Source organism: Polistes dominula, unplaced genomic scaffold, assembly GCF_049000335.1.
Source record: "Polistes dominula isolate Pdom_NZ unplaced genomic scaffold, Pdom_raw_medaka contig_17, whole genome shotgun sequence".
Lineage (NCBI taxonomy): Eukaryota > Metazoa > Arthropoda > Insecta > Hymenoptera > Vespidae > Polistes > Polistes dominula.
The window spans coordinates 293,916-311,148 of record NW_028301049.1 but is presented as its reverse complement, the minus strand read 5'-3'; the positions used below and the strand labels follow the sequence as shown (position 1 = coordinate 311,148).

General features: G+C 27.6%; 2 protein-coding genes across 4 annotated transcripts; one reads left to right on the top strand and one right to left on the bottom strand.

Annotated features, from left to right (window-relative positions):
* The first annotated feature begins 2,913 nt into the window (after positions 1-2,913).
* On the top strand, positions 2,914-5,792 carry LOC107072112 (cytochrome P450 4C1). 3 transcript variants are annotated; one of them, XM_015331773.2, is made up of 12 exons: positions 2,914-3,067; positions 3,172-3,281; positions 3,655-3,745; positions 3,814-4,005; positions 4,108-4,201; positions 4,270-4,372; positions 4,453-4,546; positions 4,631-4,746; positions 4,831-4,899; positions 5,030-5,195; positions 5,300-5,479; positions 5,567-5,792. In XM_015331773.2, the coding sequence occupies exons 1-12, from the start codon at positions 2,914-2,916 to the stop codon at positions 5,725-5,727; spliced, it is 1,530 nt and encodes a 509-aa protein (XP_015187259.1). In that variant the 3' UTR covers positions 5,728-5,792. The 3 variants fall into 3 exon arrangements, with proteins under 3 accessions (XP_015187259.1, XP_089031645.1, XP_089031646.1); XM_089175519.1 differs by having other exon boundaries at positions 4,453-4,556; positions 4,620-4,746; XM_089175520.1 differs by having other exon boundaries at positions 4,255-4,372.
* Positions 5,793-10,372: 4,580 nt separating this feature from the next.
* Positions 10,373-15,343, bottom strand: LOC107072126 (protein regulator of cytokinesis 1). The gene is given in 8 exon segments (XM_015331802.2): positions 10,373-12,862; positions 12,951-14,003; positions 14,079-14,195; positions 14,320-14,460; positions 14,537-14,589; positions 14,592-14,634; positions 14,726-14,858; positions 15,193-15,343. Coding segments are annotated over 8 exon segments (1,923 nt in total). The 5' UTR covers positions 15,213-15,343; the 3' UTR covers positions 10,373-12,499.
* Positions 15,344-17,233: the final 1,890 nt, after the last annotated feature.

The window sequence follows — 17,233 nt, the reverse complement described above, 5'->3', positions numbered from 1 at the left end:
TATCTATTAGTATACGTACGTTAAGTTGTATCTATTCGTAGGACTTCGTAGCTCAAGTGGTAGAGCGTTCGATCGGAAAGCGAAAGGATCCGGGTTCAAATCCCGGCCAAGGAACGATGGTGTTTACTGGCTTATCAGTTTCACCACTGATCAAGACAATCAATCATGTCCCCACCCCCACTTTTTTCCTACTGCCCCACACATCCTTCCGAACAAGATAAGAAAATATTTAGATTAAAAATAGTATAAAAACTAGATAATATCTTTGTTATTTCACAGAAGCATGATTATTATTTGATAATGATTATTTAATTTATATATAATCAGATCTAATATCAGTCTTCTGTGAAATACTAACAAATACAACCTTTGTGAAAAATTCCTTCTATTGATGTGAATTATCAAGACTCTCCATTGTTAATGATTATGCGCTATTGTCTCTTTATAATAGTGCATCAATCATTATTCCGTTCATTTACTTTCCCATAGACATATTTAAAATATCTATTATTTTCTTATTTGTAGTAGGAAGTATTTAAATCCTAGAAAATTGAAAACCAAGTTCCTAGGTAGCTCAAACGGCAGAGCGATCGCACGAATTACTATTTAATCGAACCGAAGTTCTTTTTTTTTATACATTTTGAAACACTGATTTTATTAATTTATATTTTATTATAAATAGATGCTGGAGATTCTTAGAACAAACCTTTTCGCTACTGGCCGGTTTTTCGACATGCTACTTACTCTGAGCGACCTACCAACCGGGAAGTGCACGCTTACGAAACATCTGTAATCGCATGTAGAAAGGAATAAGTACAAAATTTATCACATTAATGCAATTAGATAATATAACTTTTAATAATATTATTTCTTATAGAAAGCTTCAAAAGGTATGCACAAAGGTAAAACCATTGCGATCGATAACAATGACGGTTAAATCATCATCATCAAATTAAACATAACAATTGGGTTGAAAAAGCTGTAGGCTAATATAGTAAAACACAATTTTTTTGATAAAAATCCATTTTTTTTTATTTAATATAGTTGCCTTCGAGAGCAATACAACGATTATAGCGGTTAAACTTTATAACTTATATATTTATTGAGAAAGAAGAAGAAGAAGAAGAAGAAGAAGAAGAAGAAGAAGAAAAAGAAAAAGAAGATAGCTTGAATTATGATTTTTTTGCTTTTGTTTTTTGTATTCTTATCCTCATTTATCTTTATACGTATCATCTTGTAATATTATATATAAATATATAATATATAGCGTTTATCAACAATTATGCATTATGAAAAATATTAAATCATTTTGAGATACGATTAATCAGATTAAATTATTGTCAAAATGACATGATTGCAAAATTCAAAAGATAGCCAGTGATCCCAGAGACTTTAGTTCGTCTGATTGACATAGGGGCGTAAAATTATCGTACGCGGCAGAAAATTATCGTACGCCCCGGGAAAATTTGAAATCCGACAAATTCTCGGACGAAATTTTCAAAGTTGATGACCTCTGTTTTTTTTTTAGGTAGGAAACGTTCACTATTCGTTTAGTCTACTCGGCGGTTCGATAACTCCACGGGAAGATCTTAACATTTGATGACCTTTTCTTTTTCTAGTCATCTACTTCAAAACCCTATCATGAAAACGATAAAAACGGCGGTCCGCTGGGAGATAGAAGACCGGATCGTACACGGAACATATCGTGGCGTAAAATTATCGTACGAATGGGATAACTGTCTTATCCAATTTTTTAAGATTGCAAGATAATGGAAACTAAGGAAGATCACATTACAATCTCTTGCAGGAGTAGGGGCACTCTTGTTTGTGTAAGTTGACATAACTTATATATATTACGATCAATGTGTTATTTCGAGTGTTATATACATTGACAAATCTCTTAATTGGATATTCTATAAATGTCACGAATAATTTATATAATCCATATTGAATAAATTGATTGTAACATATGTGTTGTCATCAGTTAAAAAATGTCACTTTGATTTGAACAATGAAAACTACATTGTAAAGGGTCGAAATTTTCAAGAATTCATTTAAAAACAACTTTTTTGTCATTAACGAAAATATTAACATAAAACAAAAAACAACACATTTAATTTTATATATAATTTTAAATATATATAAAGTTATAAACAAAATAACGGCGAATGTTTTCCGGCTATCAGACACACGTTGTGTGATTTAAAGTGTGAAATTAAAGTGTTAAACGTTAAGTATCATTGATTTTCGTTTCTGTGTTCAGTTTTACATAATTCTCATTCTTACAAAATCGGTAAGTGTAGTCGATAACGCTTAAAAACATACTGACAGGGTCAATTATAACTAAAAAGCAATCACGTGATATTATACTTATATGATGTTTTATATACAAACTCTCCTGTAAATAGTTCGAAAAATAAGAAATGTAAGAATATTTATTGTTCGTATGTTTCTGCCGATTTTTTCATTTTTCTTGTCAATTTTATCATTTATTCAACAAAATAATTATTTGTTCCATCTCATCTATTGTAGAAACGTTTAAGAATATCTCTAAATTCATTGTTTATAAAAAATTAGTTAATAAACTACAATTTCACAACATTTTATTTCAAATTGATCGGTGTACGAACACTTTTTACATCCACTGTATTTTTCATTCTTCATTATCATTAATTTTCCAATAAATACAAAAAATTGTATATTTACAAATTATATAAACAACGTAGATAAAATATTCATTTGATGCGCATTATTAATTTTATCGATATCTAATTGGTAAAAAGAGTAACCTTTGGATACACGCGTAACCCAATTTCGTTATCTTTTCTCATTATACAAATTAATCCTATTTATTTATTGTCAAGTATTTACCTTTTAATGTAGATAAAATTTTATTAAACTTTCCCAGATACAATGTTGCTTGAAATTTTGTTGGGCTTAATTTTACTACTATTCATATTCCACTGTTATTTAAAATATGGAAGAGCGGGAAGACTTATGAGTCTTATTCCAGGACCAAAGGAATATCCGATAATTGGAAATTTGCATCATTTTCAAGTCGACAATGGTAAAGAATATTAAAATATATTTCTTGAAGAATTATTCAATAAACTGTGATCCATCTCAGTAATAAAATTCTCAATTAATAATAACTTATTACCAATGATATAGAGCATTTACTTCAGGAAGTATGGAAAATGAGTAATAAATGTTATCCAATTTTCAAAGTATGGACCTTCCATTTCGCAGGAGTAGCATTACTCGATCCAAAAGATATTGAGGTAAATTATTATGAAATAAATACAAAGAGTAAATTATTTTATTTTAACTATTTGAAATATAGAAAAAGTTAAAATATCTTATTTCTCTTGTATAAAAAAAAAAAAGTGCATAATCGATGAAAATTTTTCAAATTACTTTAAGATACTTTATAATAATATCATACTAATACGCGTATATATATATATATATATATTAGTATGTTAATTTAATAGTAATTAATTATTAATGTGTTAATATAAATACAGTAATAATATATAATACTTTAATATATATATATATATATATATATATATATATATATATATATATATATATATATATATAATAATAATAATACAAATTCAAATGATAAAATATTAATTTTTATAAAAGGTATTATTGAAGAGCAATGAATATATTGAAAAAGGAATTATTTACAAATATCTCATGCCTTGGTTTTCTACTGGATTATTAATTAGTGGCGGTAAATAATTTAAATTAATAACAATAATACATTTTATTAATATTTAAATCGAAACTTCCATTTGACAGGTCAAAAATGGCACCTACGTCGGAAAATGTTAACACCAGCATTTCACTTCAATATTCTTAATTATTATTTTAACATTTTAAATGAGGAATCACAAAATCTGGTCAAATATCTTAAAAAGGAAGGGAATGGAAATTATGTTGTAAAAGATTTACAAACATTAATTAGTCAATATACCCTCAACGCCATATGCCGTTAGTGAACAAAATATATAATTTTTGTACTTATGTTTATTGTAAAAAAAAAAAAGAAAAAGAAAAACACTAACATATTAGTTACATAAATTTCTTGTATAGGAGCAGCTTTAGGTATTCAATTGAAGGAAAATGGAGAACTGGAAACTAAATATCGTAATGCCGTTCATATTTATGGCAAAACTTTGGCCTATAGGTAATTAATTAATTTTTTATTAAGAAATAATATCAATCTAATGAAAAATACGATTTATTGTTTATCAGAATTCCAAGACCTTGGTTCCTAGCTGATATTATATTTGCATTATCATCAGCTGGTAGACAACAAAAAGAAGTGTTAAAAACATTGCACAGTTTTTCGAGAAAAGTATGTTCCATCCATTATTTATTAAACTTTATGTTACCCAAATCATGAAATTGAAAAAAATTTTTTTATTTTTATTTAAGATAATTGAAGAAAGAAAACGATTCCACGAAGAAACCAACGGGAAATATCTACAAATTTTTGATAATGTTGATGAGAACGACGTTTTTAATAAAAGTTCGAACAAAATGATAATAATTTTCAAATTGTTTCAATAATAATAATATAATTTAATCACAATCAAATTTATTTCTATTACAGAAATGCAATCTCAGAATAAACTTTCTATGCTTGATCTTCTTATAGCAGAATCTTGGAAAAATAATCGTATAGATGATGAAGGAATTCGAGAAGAAGTTGATACTTTCATTTTTGAAGTAAGTTATTATAAATGTATTTATTTCGAATAAAAAAAAAACAAACAAACAAACAAATAATTTATTAAATAACATTTTTTCTAGGGTCACGATACTACAGCAAGCGCATTGTGCTTTGCTTTGTGTCTTTTTGCTAAACACAAAGATGTCCAGGTAACATGTTATCAGCTTAAACATTTACAATTAATTATTCTTTTATACATTATCTTATAATTTATTATGGAATTGCTGTATTAATTTGTCGATCACGGCATCACATAATTAACGATTTATGTATTTGTAGGAAAAAATAAGACATGAAATTAACACGTTTATGGAAGAGGATGATAAATTCACAATGTCGTCTATTCACAAGCTTACATATTTGGAAAGATGTTTAAAAGAATCGCTTCGCTTGTATCCAAGCGTTCATGTAATATTTAGACAAATTCCTAAAGATATGCAGCTTAGTAAGAAAATATATATATATATATATATGTGTTTACTTTAATATCGTTCGTATATTATTGATTCTTTATTTTATTGACTATATGTAATCCTATTCATTTTGTAGAAGATTATTTAATTCCATCTGGTATGATCTGTGCGATAGTTATTCACAGTGTGCACAGAAATCCAGAATATTGGCCAAATCCAAATGTTTTTGATCCGGACAGATTTTTACCGGAAAATACTAAAAAACGTCATCCTTACTCTTACATACCATTTAGTGCGGGGCCAAGAAACTGTATTGGTAAATATCTTATTTCAAAAAATAGAAAAAAAAAAAGAATCTTTAAAATTGTTTGTTTTTCTTATTCTAACATTTTTTATTTGGCAGGTCAAAAATTTGCAATGTACGAGCTTAAACTCATAGTAGCTTCTACGATATATAATTTTGAGTTGGAACCAGTGGATGAATTAGACGATGTAACATTTTCTGCAGATATTACTTTGCGTTCGCTCAAACCACTTCGAATCAAATTTATACCTATTAGATAAGTATTTTTAAAGATATTATGTTTTACAAGATAAAATTCATTCAAATACACCTGCAAACATTTCATTCGTAATTGACAAATGTATTTGAATAAATGAATGAACATTTAATTTTGTTTTTTTATATTGTTAATATATTTAAATGTAACAAAAGGAAAGACAGTTAAATATTTGTTAATTATATCTATGTATTTAGAAAATAAATAATATGGTGGATTGAAATAAAAGAAACTTAAACTGATACTTACTTTAAATTTTAATAATAATATTATAATTTTATATATAAAACGATTTATTTGTCTAAAAAGTTGCAACCGTTATCGGAATATTTACTTATCAGCAATCACAAATTCATTACGAACGTATTTACATCTTCGAATAGTCAAATTCGTTAAAGATATTGTGTTTGTTAGTTGAATCATATTATTTACATGTATGCCCTAGTTTCCTCTTCCTATTAAGAAAAAGAAAACAAGACGAGATTTCTAGTTTCTTGTTAATTTGTTACCTACAGCAGGGGTGATTATTTAAAGTGTAAATCTTACGTATCGCCACTTGGAAACCGAAAGAGAAATTATTCTAAAGTTTTTACAATAATTAGAAGACTGTATTGCTTGTGAAATCAGTTTGAAACAACTTCATTTGTTCTAAAATAATTCGAAACGAAGAATATCATATAAGTGAAATCATTATTATTTCAGAAGTGTTGTAACTTTAAATCTACGATAATGGATAAGAAAGATAGCTCTTCAAAGAAACTAAAAACAGAAGTAGGATCGACGTCTTATGTAATACCTGTACTAATGAAGTATATTTCATTAGAAGAAGCAGCAAAGAATATTCCACGATTTGATGGTTACAATATTAAAGTTACAATATTTATTTGTGAATGCAAAAGAGCTTTGAGTCACATAAACCCACGTGATAAAGAACGTTTCAGAGATCTTATTATTTCCAAAGTCATTGGAGTAGAACCACATTTATATTCTTATAAAAAGAACATTCATGATTTCTTAGAAAAATTATACGACCGTTATACAGCCGAAGAGAGAGACTTCATAATGATTAAAGATCCACATGCATACAAACAATTTATAACTTCTATTGATATAGATCGCAAAAAACAATTAGACTATTTAGAAGCCGAAAGGAGCTGTACGGAACAGGAACAAATGACAGATATACGTAAACTTTTGTTAACTTCTTGCGAATATTGTCAATACGAAGGTCATACGGAGGAAGATCATTATGGCAGTTTCCTATTAACAACTAATAAGTTTAAAATGCTCGAAAGTAACAGATTATCTCGACATTTATTTTTAAATAAATTGTACTTGAGACAACTTGGCGTAGTACAACCAAAATATCAAGTAATTCTTACAGAATAATTTTTCCAATATTCCATTGAGTCTTACCATCTAAAATTAACTTTAATTTCTTTTATTTCGTTAACTTTTATACATATCCTTGTAAGATATTATTTTTGAACTGTTTTTTCTTGAATTATTAGTAACCGGTAATCATCTACGATCACTATAATTTCCACATGCATATTTAATTCATAATTATTGTCATATACTTTCGAGTACAAGTGTAATTCAGAACTTACGTACTATTTGAGTTTTCGAGAAAAAACAATAATTTTCTTGAAAAATGTATCATTTTAATATTTGACTATTCACGAAAATGTATCGAGCAGAAACACTATCTAAGAGTATGAAATTTTGGAGAAAAGATTCTATAAAATATAATGTAATCAAATAATATAGTTTAAGAAATGACCAAGGAACTAGAGGAAAATATAAGAGTTTCACCAATTGATTTTGATTATTATATAAATATTTCTCGATATATCGATCTTAACGGATTTTAAAGTGCCGAAGATTTTTAAAACCGTGGTAACACGAAATTTAAATTCAATATTTAATCGATTGGACTTTTTGGATATTTTCAAATAATGTCGTTAATAAGGAATACAGTTTATCTTTCTTCTCTTTCGAATATGCTCTTTCCTCGTAAACATTTGTTCTATTAATCAACCTACAAAATCGTTACCTGAGTATTTACATATAGTAAAAACGTATTTACATTTTTGTAAAGGCAAATCCGTTAAAGAGATATTATGGTTGTTGGCGAAATCTTATTATTTATATCTGTGTGTTACTTAAAAATGAGGTGATTATTTAAAGTGTAAATCTCGCGTATCGTCACTTGGAAACCGAAAGAGAAATTATTCAAAAGTTTTTACAATAATTCGAAGACTTTATTGCTTGTGAATTAAATTTGAAACTATTTCATTTGTTCTACAAAAAAATTCGAAACGAAGAATATCATATAAGTGAAATCATTATTATTTCAGAAGTGTAGTAAATTTAATTCTACACTAATGGATATAAAAGATATCCCTTTGAAAAGATTAAAAAAAAACTAGGACCGACGTTTCGTGCAAAACCTATACGAACAAAGTACATTTCATTAGAAGAAGCAGCAAAGTATATTCCACGATTTGATGGTTACAATATGATAGTTTCAATATTTATTAATGAATGCAAAAGAGCTTTGAAACTCATAAGACCACGTGATATGGAACATTTAAAACATTTTATTATTTCCAAACTCTTTGGAGAACCAGCATTGTTATTTTCTGATATATACTCCGTTCATGATTTATTAGGTAAGGTATATCTACATTATGTAAATCGAAAGATAGTGAATATGGCATTTTATATTGCTAAAGATCCAAATCAGGAATTAGAAAATTTAGAATCCCAAACGTGCCATACGAAAAATACAAACAGTGAAATTATACCTGAACTTTTCTTTTATTTTTGCAACTATTGTAAACTAAACGGTCATACAGAGGAAAATCATTGCTGTAGCTTATTAGAAACAAATAAGATGTTTAAAATGCTCGAACGTAACAGATTATCTAGACGTTTATTTTTAAATAAATTGTATTTGAGAGAAATTGGCGTAACACTAACACCTGATATAACAAATTTTTAATCATAACTTTGTCAGTATTCCATTGAGTCTTACCATCTAAAATTAACTTTAATTTCTATTATTTCGTTAACTTTTATACATATCCTTGTGAGGTATTATTTCTGAACTGTTGTTTCTTGAATTGTTGGTAACTGCTAATCACTATAATTTTCACATGAAAATTTAAATCATAATTATTGTTCTTAATTTCGAGTACAAGTATAATTCAGAACTTACGTTTTATTTGAGTTCTCGAGAAAAAACAATAGTTTTCTTGAAAAATGTATCATTTTAATATTTGACTATTCACGAAAATGTATCGAGCAGAAACACTATCTAAAAGTATAAACTTTTGTAACAAAAACATGTATATAAAATATAATGTAATCAAATAATATAGTTTAAGAAATGACCAAGGAAATAGAGAAAAATAAAAGAGTTTCACCAATTGATTTTGATTATTATATAAATATTTCTCCATACATCGATCTTAATGGATTTCAATGGGCCGAGATTTTTTAAAACCCAGGTAACACGAAATTTAAAATCAATGTTTAATCGATTGGACTTTTGGATATTTTCAAATAATGTCGTTAATAAGGAATACAGTTTATCTTTCTTCTCTTTCGAATATGCTTTTTCCTGGTAAACATTTGTTCTATTAATCAACCTACAAAATCGTTATCAGAGTATTTACATATTGAAAAACATATTTAAATCTTCGTAAAGACAAATCCCTTAAAGATATGTTATGACAGTTAGCGAAATCATATTATTTATATATATATATATATATATATTGTATATATGCCCTTGCTGTTTTTTTTTTTCCTATTAAAAGAAAAGCAAACATGAAAGCGAAACGAGATATCCTTTTTTTTGTTTAATTTGTCACACGCCAACGAGATGCTTATTGAAAGTATGTATTTGTATGTATTGTCACTTGGACACCGAACCAGAAATTATTCAAGAGACTTTACGATAACTAGAGAAAGCTGTATTATTTGTTACTTAAATTTGAAATCTCTTAACTGGTTCTAAGAAGACACGAAACGCGAATATTGTATAAGTGAGATCTTTATTTAAGAAGTGTTGTAACTTTAAATTCTGAATTAATGGGTAAGATAAAGAACCATTCGAGACAACTTGCATCAAAATTAGAAATAATGTGTTATGCAAAACCTAAAAAAACAAAGTATACTTCATTAGCAGAAGCAACAAAGTTTATTCCACGATTTGATGGTTATAATATAGATGCTTCATTATTTATTAATGAATGCGAAAAAGCTTATCGTCTCATTAACCCAGCAGATATACTGCGTTTAAAAGATATTATAATTTCCAAACTTGCCGGAGAATTAATTTCATGTATCATGGAAGAAAGCTATAGTATAAATGATATATTAGCCGAAATTAAACGAAAGTATTTAAATCGAGATATTCCGGAAATGATATTATATCATCCAAACATACTAGAGGAATTAATCAAACTGTATAAAACTAAATCGGAATATCAACGAAGAAATATGAAAAATATACTAGATTTAACCTTATCCAGTTGTTTCTCGAATTATTGTTGTTATTGTAGAAGCATTACTCATTCAGAGGAAAATCATTTTTGCAAATTATTGGGAACAAATAAGATGTTTAAAATGCTCGAACGTAACAAATTATCTAGACATATATTTTTAAATAGATTGTACATGAGAGAACTTGGTGTGTCAGTAGATACTGTAGGGTCCAAATATTTAACTTATTATATGCCAATACACAGAAAGTTGACCATTTTTTGAATATCCCAACTTTAAAACTTATTTTATTATTTAATAGAATAGATCAATGTGTTTATTTTATATACAAAATTCAAGTCTTATATCATAAGTGTTGTATTATTTCGGTGTCAGTTTTTTAAATAAAAGAACAAAATAAACATTTAAGATACATTTTATTATATTATTTTAGAAAAAATGGATACACACACCGAAAGATGATATGTTTTGTGTGAAGTGATGAAATATGAACAATACGTACTTACAAATTTGACTTTGTGAAATTACGTTTTGGAAATTTTTCAGTTCAAAATGAATTTCGTATTGAAATTCATGAAGACAAAATAAAAACTTTGATCAATTCTAATCAAGGAGATTTCTAAGAAATTCAATGTACACACGAATATTATGTTCTTCATCATTTGAGAAAGTTTGAATTCTACATAAACTAAATTTGAATCAATGTCAGAAATGGAAATTTTCTAAAAAGAAAGATATTATCTCAGTAGAATATAATTAGAATAAAATTGTATATTTTGAAGGTTCACGTCACGTAACAAGACAATTTACAGGGTGATCAACAAACGCAATTAAACGAGACTTTGTAATAAAAATATTTAGGATTAATAAATAGGTTTTAATGATATTGTATTTCATGATGACAACGCGCAACGACACACTTCTTTTATCATTCACTAAAAATTAGTGAAAATTTGCTAAAACATATTTCCTCATCCATCTCAAAACCCTAATTTGGCATTTCGTACCTCGAAAGACCTAAATCAGGCACCATGAAATAATCAGGAAGATGACAAAACTCAAAATAAAATAAAATAGCTAATATATTATAGATTAAAGCTTATTCTTTGTAAAAACAAAAAAACAAAAATTGTTTTTCAATTTATAGTTAAAAACCGACAAGAATTCCCAGATAACCTAATAATAAAATATTTTTTTAATTATACTAATAATTAATATTAACTATAATTAATATTAATTATATATGTATATTAGTATAATAATAAGTAAATATCTGCTGATAGATATGATTGTTCCTTCGTAATTTTATTTTTTGTAATAGAAAGTTCGATAATATCTTATGTATTTTATTTTAAAAGTGTCGTTATTTATTCGGTAGAACGAATTTGTGTATTATTTGAAATGCAAATTCCAATGAGCAATATGTTATAATAAAAATACGTTTATGAATAAAGTTTTTGCACTTGATATCTTGGTAAAGACATACATAAAGGTTAAATAATTGTATAAAAACAATAAGATATAGTAATGTATTCATAAAAAACCTAACATTTCTTTCAAAGATTTAAAAATAATTAACTAAATGATTAACCTAAATGATTAACCGCTATTTAATAAAATATCAGCAGATATTTTAATTTAATTTCAATTTCTCCTTGTCTCTAATCTGTTAAAATATATGATAGAAAATGATTCTGTAAAGCTATTCGATTATCTACAAATGTTCATTCTAACTCAAATGAGGAAAGTAGAATAACCTTAGGTCCATGTGTTGTATTAGATAAAACAAGTCTGATCTACGGTCTATAAATAATTACTATTTTAAAATAATTGTTACAGTTTATCGACAAAATATCAAATATATTGCAACGCCGAAACTTAATTTATACACAAATAGTAAATGTTACATCATTTATATTGTAATAACATTTAAAATAGCTGAACATTAATATTTTGTGAACAAATGTTTCATAAAATAAATATATACATGTTGAATAGCTAAAATGCGTTAAGACTATATTTATATAAAAATTTCAAATAAAAAACTTACTACATATTTAATATACATTACATTTCTTCTTAAAAGTCAAAAGTAAAATTTTGGTCCCAACTTTAAATTTTCTCCATATCTATCCCTTTACTGTATATGTACAGTATACTATATATTATTCTTCTATACAACTTTTTGGAAATAATAAAAGAACATCGACGAGTAGATAAATAATTAAAAAGGAGGACAACTAAACGAAGAAAATAAACCATCAAAAAATAATAGGAAGCACATTTGGTGCCGTAGCAAGTTTCGAAGCATGAACTACCCTAGGACTACGAGGAGAATTTCGGGTCGATTGTAATAATTTGGATGTTGCATTGGATGATGCATTTACGTTATATAAATTTCTTCTCAAAGGTTTAACGTTTGAACGATTCGGAGTCTTTAAAACAGATTTAGTGTTTAACGATTGGTCGGTTAACAAGGAACTACGACATTCTTCTCTATCCTTCAAATGTTCTTGAAATTGTCCATAAGTTGTATCAATGGTAACTGCATTCTGCGATGGCGATCTGGATTTTCTCTGATCGCTTCTACGTTTTTTGTTCTCGGATAAAGCTCGCCTGGAGATCTGAAAAATTGATAAAAGAAATAAATGGGATGAGAAAAAAAAGGAAAGGTATAAAGAGTATGTAAAAATATAAAAAGATAGTACATACTTTGCCACTTCTTCGAATTTTGGAAGCATACGTGACACTACGTACTTTATCGTTACCAATATTACGTCGTTTGCCTGAACTATTGGGCGTAGAACCAAATAATAATTTCCTCTTGGTTGAGGTACACAAAGGAGTTAGAAGACGACTGGTCGATGCTGTTGGAGTACGTTTGGTTACACTTGCTTTTTTTGCACTCTTTTCCTTTGCCTCTTTTCTTGCAGTTTTTTGACATTCCTTTTCTATATCACGATTTGCCCATGATTGTGCTAAGAATTCTTCCAAGGAAACGCCATTAACATAAAACGTTTCCCCGTGCCTCGTTTCATATTCTTCTACCAAATTATGCAACTGACTTTCAATTTTAGGTAATTTTCTTTGTATAACTTTGCGTTCTTTTTCTTCTGCCAGCAGTTGTCCACCTCGATTATTTAATCGATCTGGATTATTGGCACGATGTTCTAATTCTTTCATTTTTGTCCAGAGCTTTTCTCTCTCTTCCAATAAATTAAAAATTATCTTATTCGTCTCATAATACTTACGAACTTTGTCAACTTCGAGTTCGTGCAAAGTTAATAAATCATTAGTGTACGTACGAGAATAAAATGCAGTAAATTTCTTTCGTTGAGATTCACCGTATTTGCATAAATCCCACATGCTAACTAATTCTGTGCGTACTTTATTCACATATTTTGCAATGTGTGCTCTTTCTTTACATCGGCCGATTTCTGCATTTATTGCTTTTAAAGTAGCTTTACTATATCCTGGATGGTTGTCGAAAAATGCTTGACAAAAATCACTAGGTTCATTAAGATTTGCCCATAGGGCTAATAATTCTTCTTTTTTATTCTCAATTGCCTCTTTTGCACTATTCAATTGTCTTTCTAACATTTCTTGAAAATCATTTAACATTGCCATGTTGGCAGAAGTTAATACAAAACTATCTGGATCATTACATATTATTTCTTCAAAATGGGAAGATGGACTAAATCCTAGATCATGTACCATTTTAGCAATGTAATTATATTTATTTTTAAATTCGCTTTCTAAACGATCCTAAACAAACGATCGAAACAATGATGTAAATATATTTTCAAGTTATCAAATAGCTATTAATTTATAGAAGTGTACCTTTTCTGCTTCTTGTTTATCTATATATAATTTAAAGTTATCCAATTCTTCTTTGGTTGGAAGTTTAGATTCGATTCCTACTGGCTGCACACCTAACCTTTTGCATATTTCATGTTCCTTTAGGTATTATAAAAAGAACAAAGAGAAAAACATTATATTAAAAGACTATTTAAAAATGCATATATAATGAATATTTGCAATCTTAAGTTGCAGATTCTTTAACAATCATATGAAAGCCTACCTTAGTTAATAATTCATTCAAATATGTTTTGCGTTGTTCTTTTATACGCAACAGCTTTTCCATATCATGTCGAAGGACTTGTTGTAATTTGAATAATGGTAGTTTCTCATATCCATTCGCATCAATAGTTTCTTTTAATTCCTACAATAAATGAAATATATTATAAAGTCAACAGAATGGGAAGATTTTGCAATGATTTTATAAAACTAATACATACTTTACATAGAATAGATGTATTTTGCATTAACTGTTTAGATTCTTCTAATAGTAATCTTTTTTTTCCTCGGACTCTGACACCATATCGGTTAACAATTCCTGTATTATGATTAAAGCGTTAGCTTGCAGTTGGAATTATCCTTACTTTTCAATAATATATATATATATATATTAACAATTTATATTTTACCTGTATGTGATCAAGTGCTGCATTAGTATAAGATATCTGTGTTTCTTTATCGTATCCAACTTCTGTCCATATTGTATGTAACTGTGTTATCGCACTACGTACCATTGTACAAGTCTTTTGTACTACCTGCTTCCTATGAAAGAGCATAATAAATTTAATTCATTCAATATAAAGCAAATAAAGAGTTATTGAAAATAATAAACTTTCTTTTTTTGTTGACAAACAAATAAATAATAATATATCAATATCATTCTAAACGGTTAATATAATATAATTTTAGAATTTATCAATAAAAAGTAAGAGAAAAATTCAGCAGATAAATTGAAGAAACACATCTTATACAAATTATTACAACTACTGATCATTGTTAGCAAGCAAGTTTCATCCATGTAAATAAATCAAAAACCTTAAATTTATTATTTCTTAGTAATTGTTAATAAAAGGAAAAATTTGGATAATTTATTTACCATTCATCTGTGTCCGCCATTGTTATACTTTACGAACGTAAAAAATTTCCTTTGCCGAAAACCTAACCGAATATTACTACCGACCGTTTTTCATTTGAATTTGTAACAAACTAGTTTTAGCGCACCTTTGCTTACCTTCAGAACACTAACATCAAATCGAATTTCTATGAACTCCTAATTTCATACAATTCTTTCCATTTTTGCGTTGGAAATCCGTCAGCAGTACTTTTAACCAATGATACTTTCCATTTTTTCTAACCCACCAATCATTGAATCTCACTAGTCTTCCACATGGTCGCGCCCTCTAGAAGTTACTAGAGGACTAGGGAACCACACGTACATCACACGTACAAAAAGTAGACACAGTGTCGTAGCCTTCCATGAGTGAACACCAAACACAAGGAGCCTAGATACCAGGAGGGCGATCGACATAAGAAAATAACTAGCAAATTTTATAGATACGTTGCGCTGTACAGCTGCAACCATCTTTACGTTTCTGCAATTTTTTGATAACACTTGGACCGCCTGTTTTTAACCACCATGCTTAATAAATGTTTCCTACATTATATTGCCTATTTTCACTTTACTTCTAGTTAACCAGTTTTTGAAGTGAAAACTTCTTTAGAATGGGAGTGATCTGAAAAGTAAATAAATGGAAACGGAGCTATGTAACGAAGTTATGTAACGAAGCTATGAAACGGCTGCCATACTAAATAATGAGAGAAAAAGAGACAAACATAGGATTTAGACTGCGAGGGAATGAGACGGAATATAGCTATACAGTTGTTCCTATTCTCGGTCTCCTCTTTATGCTATGCTTCGTAGTTATTGCTCCTGGTTGTATATATGTGTGTTTGTGTGCGACTGCATACTACAAAGCGTAAACACACACATATTCTTTCGATACTCGAAATGTTTGTAGGTAGGAGCGATAGAAGGGTATAAGAATAAACAGAGATAAGCACGTAGGTATGCGACAAAAGTATAAGGTCCAAACGAACCGACGGCCGACATAAACAAAGAAGGTGCGTGGTATGTTTTTTTTTTTACCAAACGTGTCATTTCTTTTCTATTAAAAATGTTTCTATTTTATTGAAAAATTAATATTATTAAATTATTTATTTATTTCGCAAATATTATTCTTATTAATGATTATGAAATATATAGATTAAAATAATTGTATTGTCTGCAATATTTTACAAAAAAAAAATTGATTATAAGATACATGAGAGAAAAAGAATTAGAAAACATTATAGAGTATTGTTTTCCTAAATATCCAAAGACATGTTATTTAATTATAATGTTTGCGTATTTAGGAAATTTATACTAATTTTTCAATAAAATAGAAAAGTTTTTAAATAGAAGAAACTCGATTACAAGGCTTTTTAACGAGACTTGTTTACGAGACTCATCTACGAGGCCTAAATAAACACACCCTACGGACTTATCGGAAATACTATTCGGAAAAAACCTCACTACTTTTCGGAAAAAATTACTAGATTTTAGCACGAAATTTGTAAACATACATTTGTGATCCCCTAAAATTGAAATGTTCGTAACAATATTTGATGTGTTTCATTTAAATGCTTTTAATGCTTTAATTTAAATTTGTTGCCTAATTTAATGTAAAACAAAATATGTATTTGAATGCATTTTTATTTAAAAATCTAAAAACAGAAATTATTAAACTAAATTTTTATACTATATTTCTCTTTGAAATAATATCCAACACAAAATGTTAAATGAATTTTCTTAAATTAAATATAAAAGGTAAATGAAATAATCTATTGAATAAGTTAACTATTTTAATGTTATCTATTTTTAATAAGTAATCTTCTGATAAGTACGTAATTCGATTTCGTTATCTTTGCTCATTAAACAATTATTTCATATTTTTAAGAATATTTATATCTTTTAATTTACATGACATTCTACATAATTTATGATGGAAAGGTCGTAAGTTAAATAAAATTGAGATTTTTACGTATTTATTTAACGATTATGCATTCAACAAATACATACATATATATATATATATATA

Bases quoted from the DNA above. Each gene is read 5' to 3' on its own strand.
- LOC107072112 (XM_089175519.1), top strand. From the start codon at position 2,914: ATGTTGCTTGAAATTTTGTTGGGCTTAATTTTACTACTATTCATATTC. The intron at 3,282-3,654 runs GTAAATTATTAT...TTTTTATAAAAG, and splicing joins TCGATCCAAAAGATATTGAG to GTATTATTGAAGAGCAATGA. The intron at 5,480-5,566 runs GTAAATATCTTA...TTTATTTGGCAG, and splicing joins GGGGCCAAGAAACTGTATTG to GTCAAAAATTTGCAATGTAC.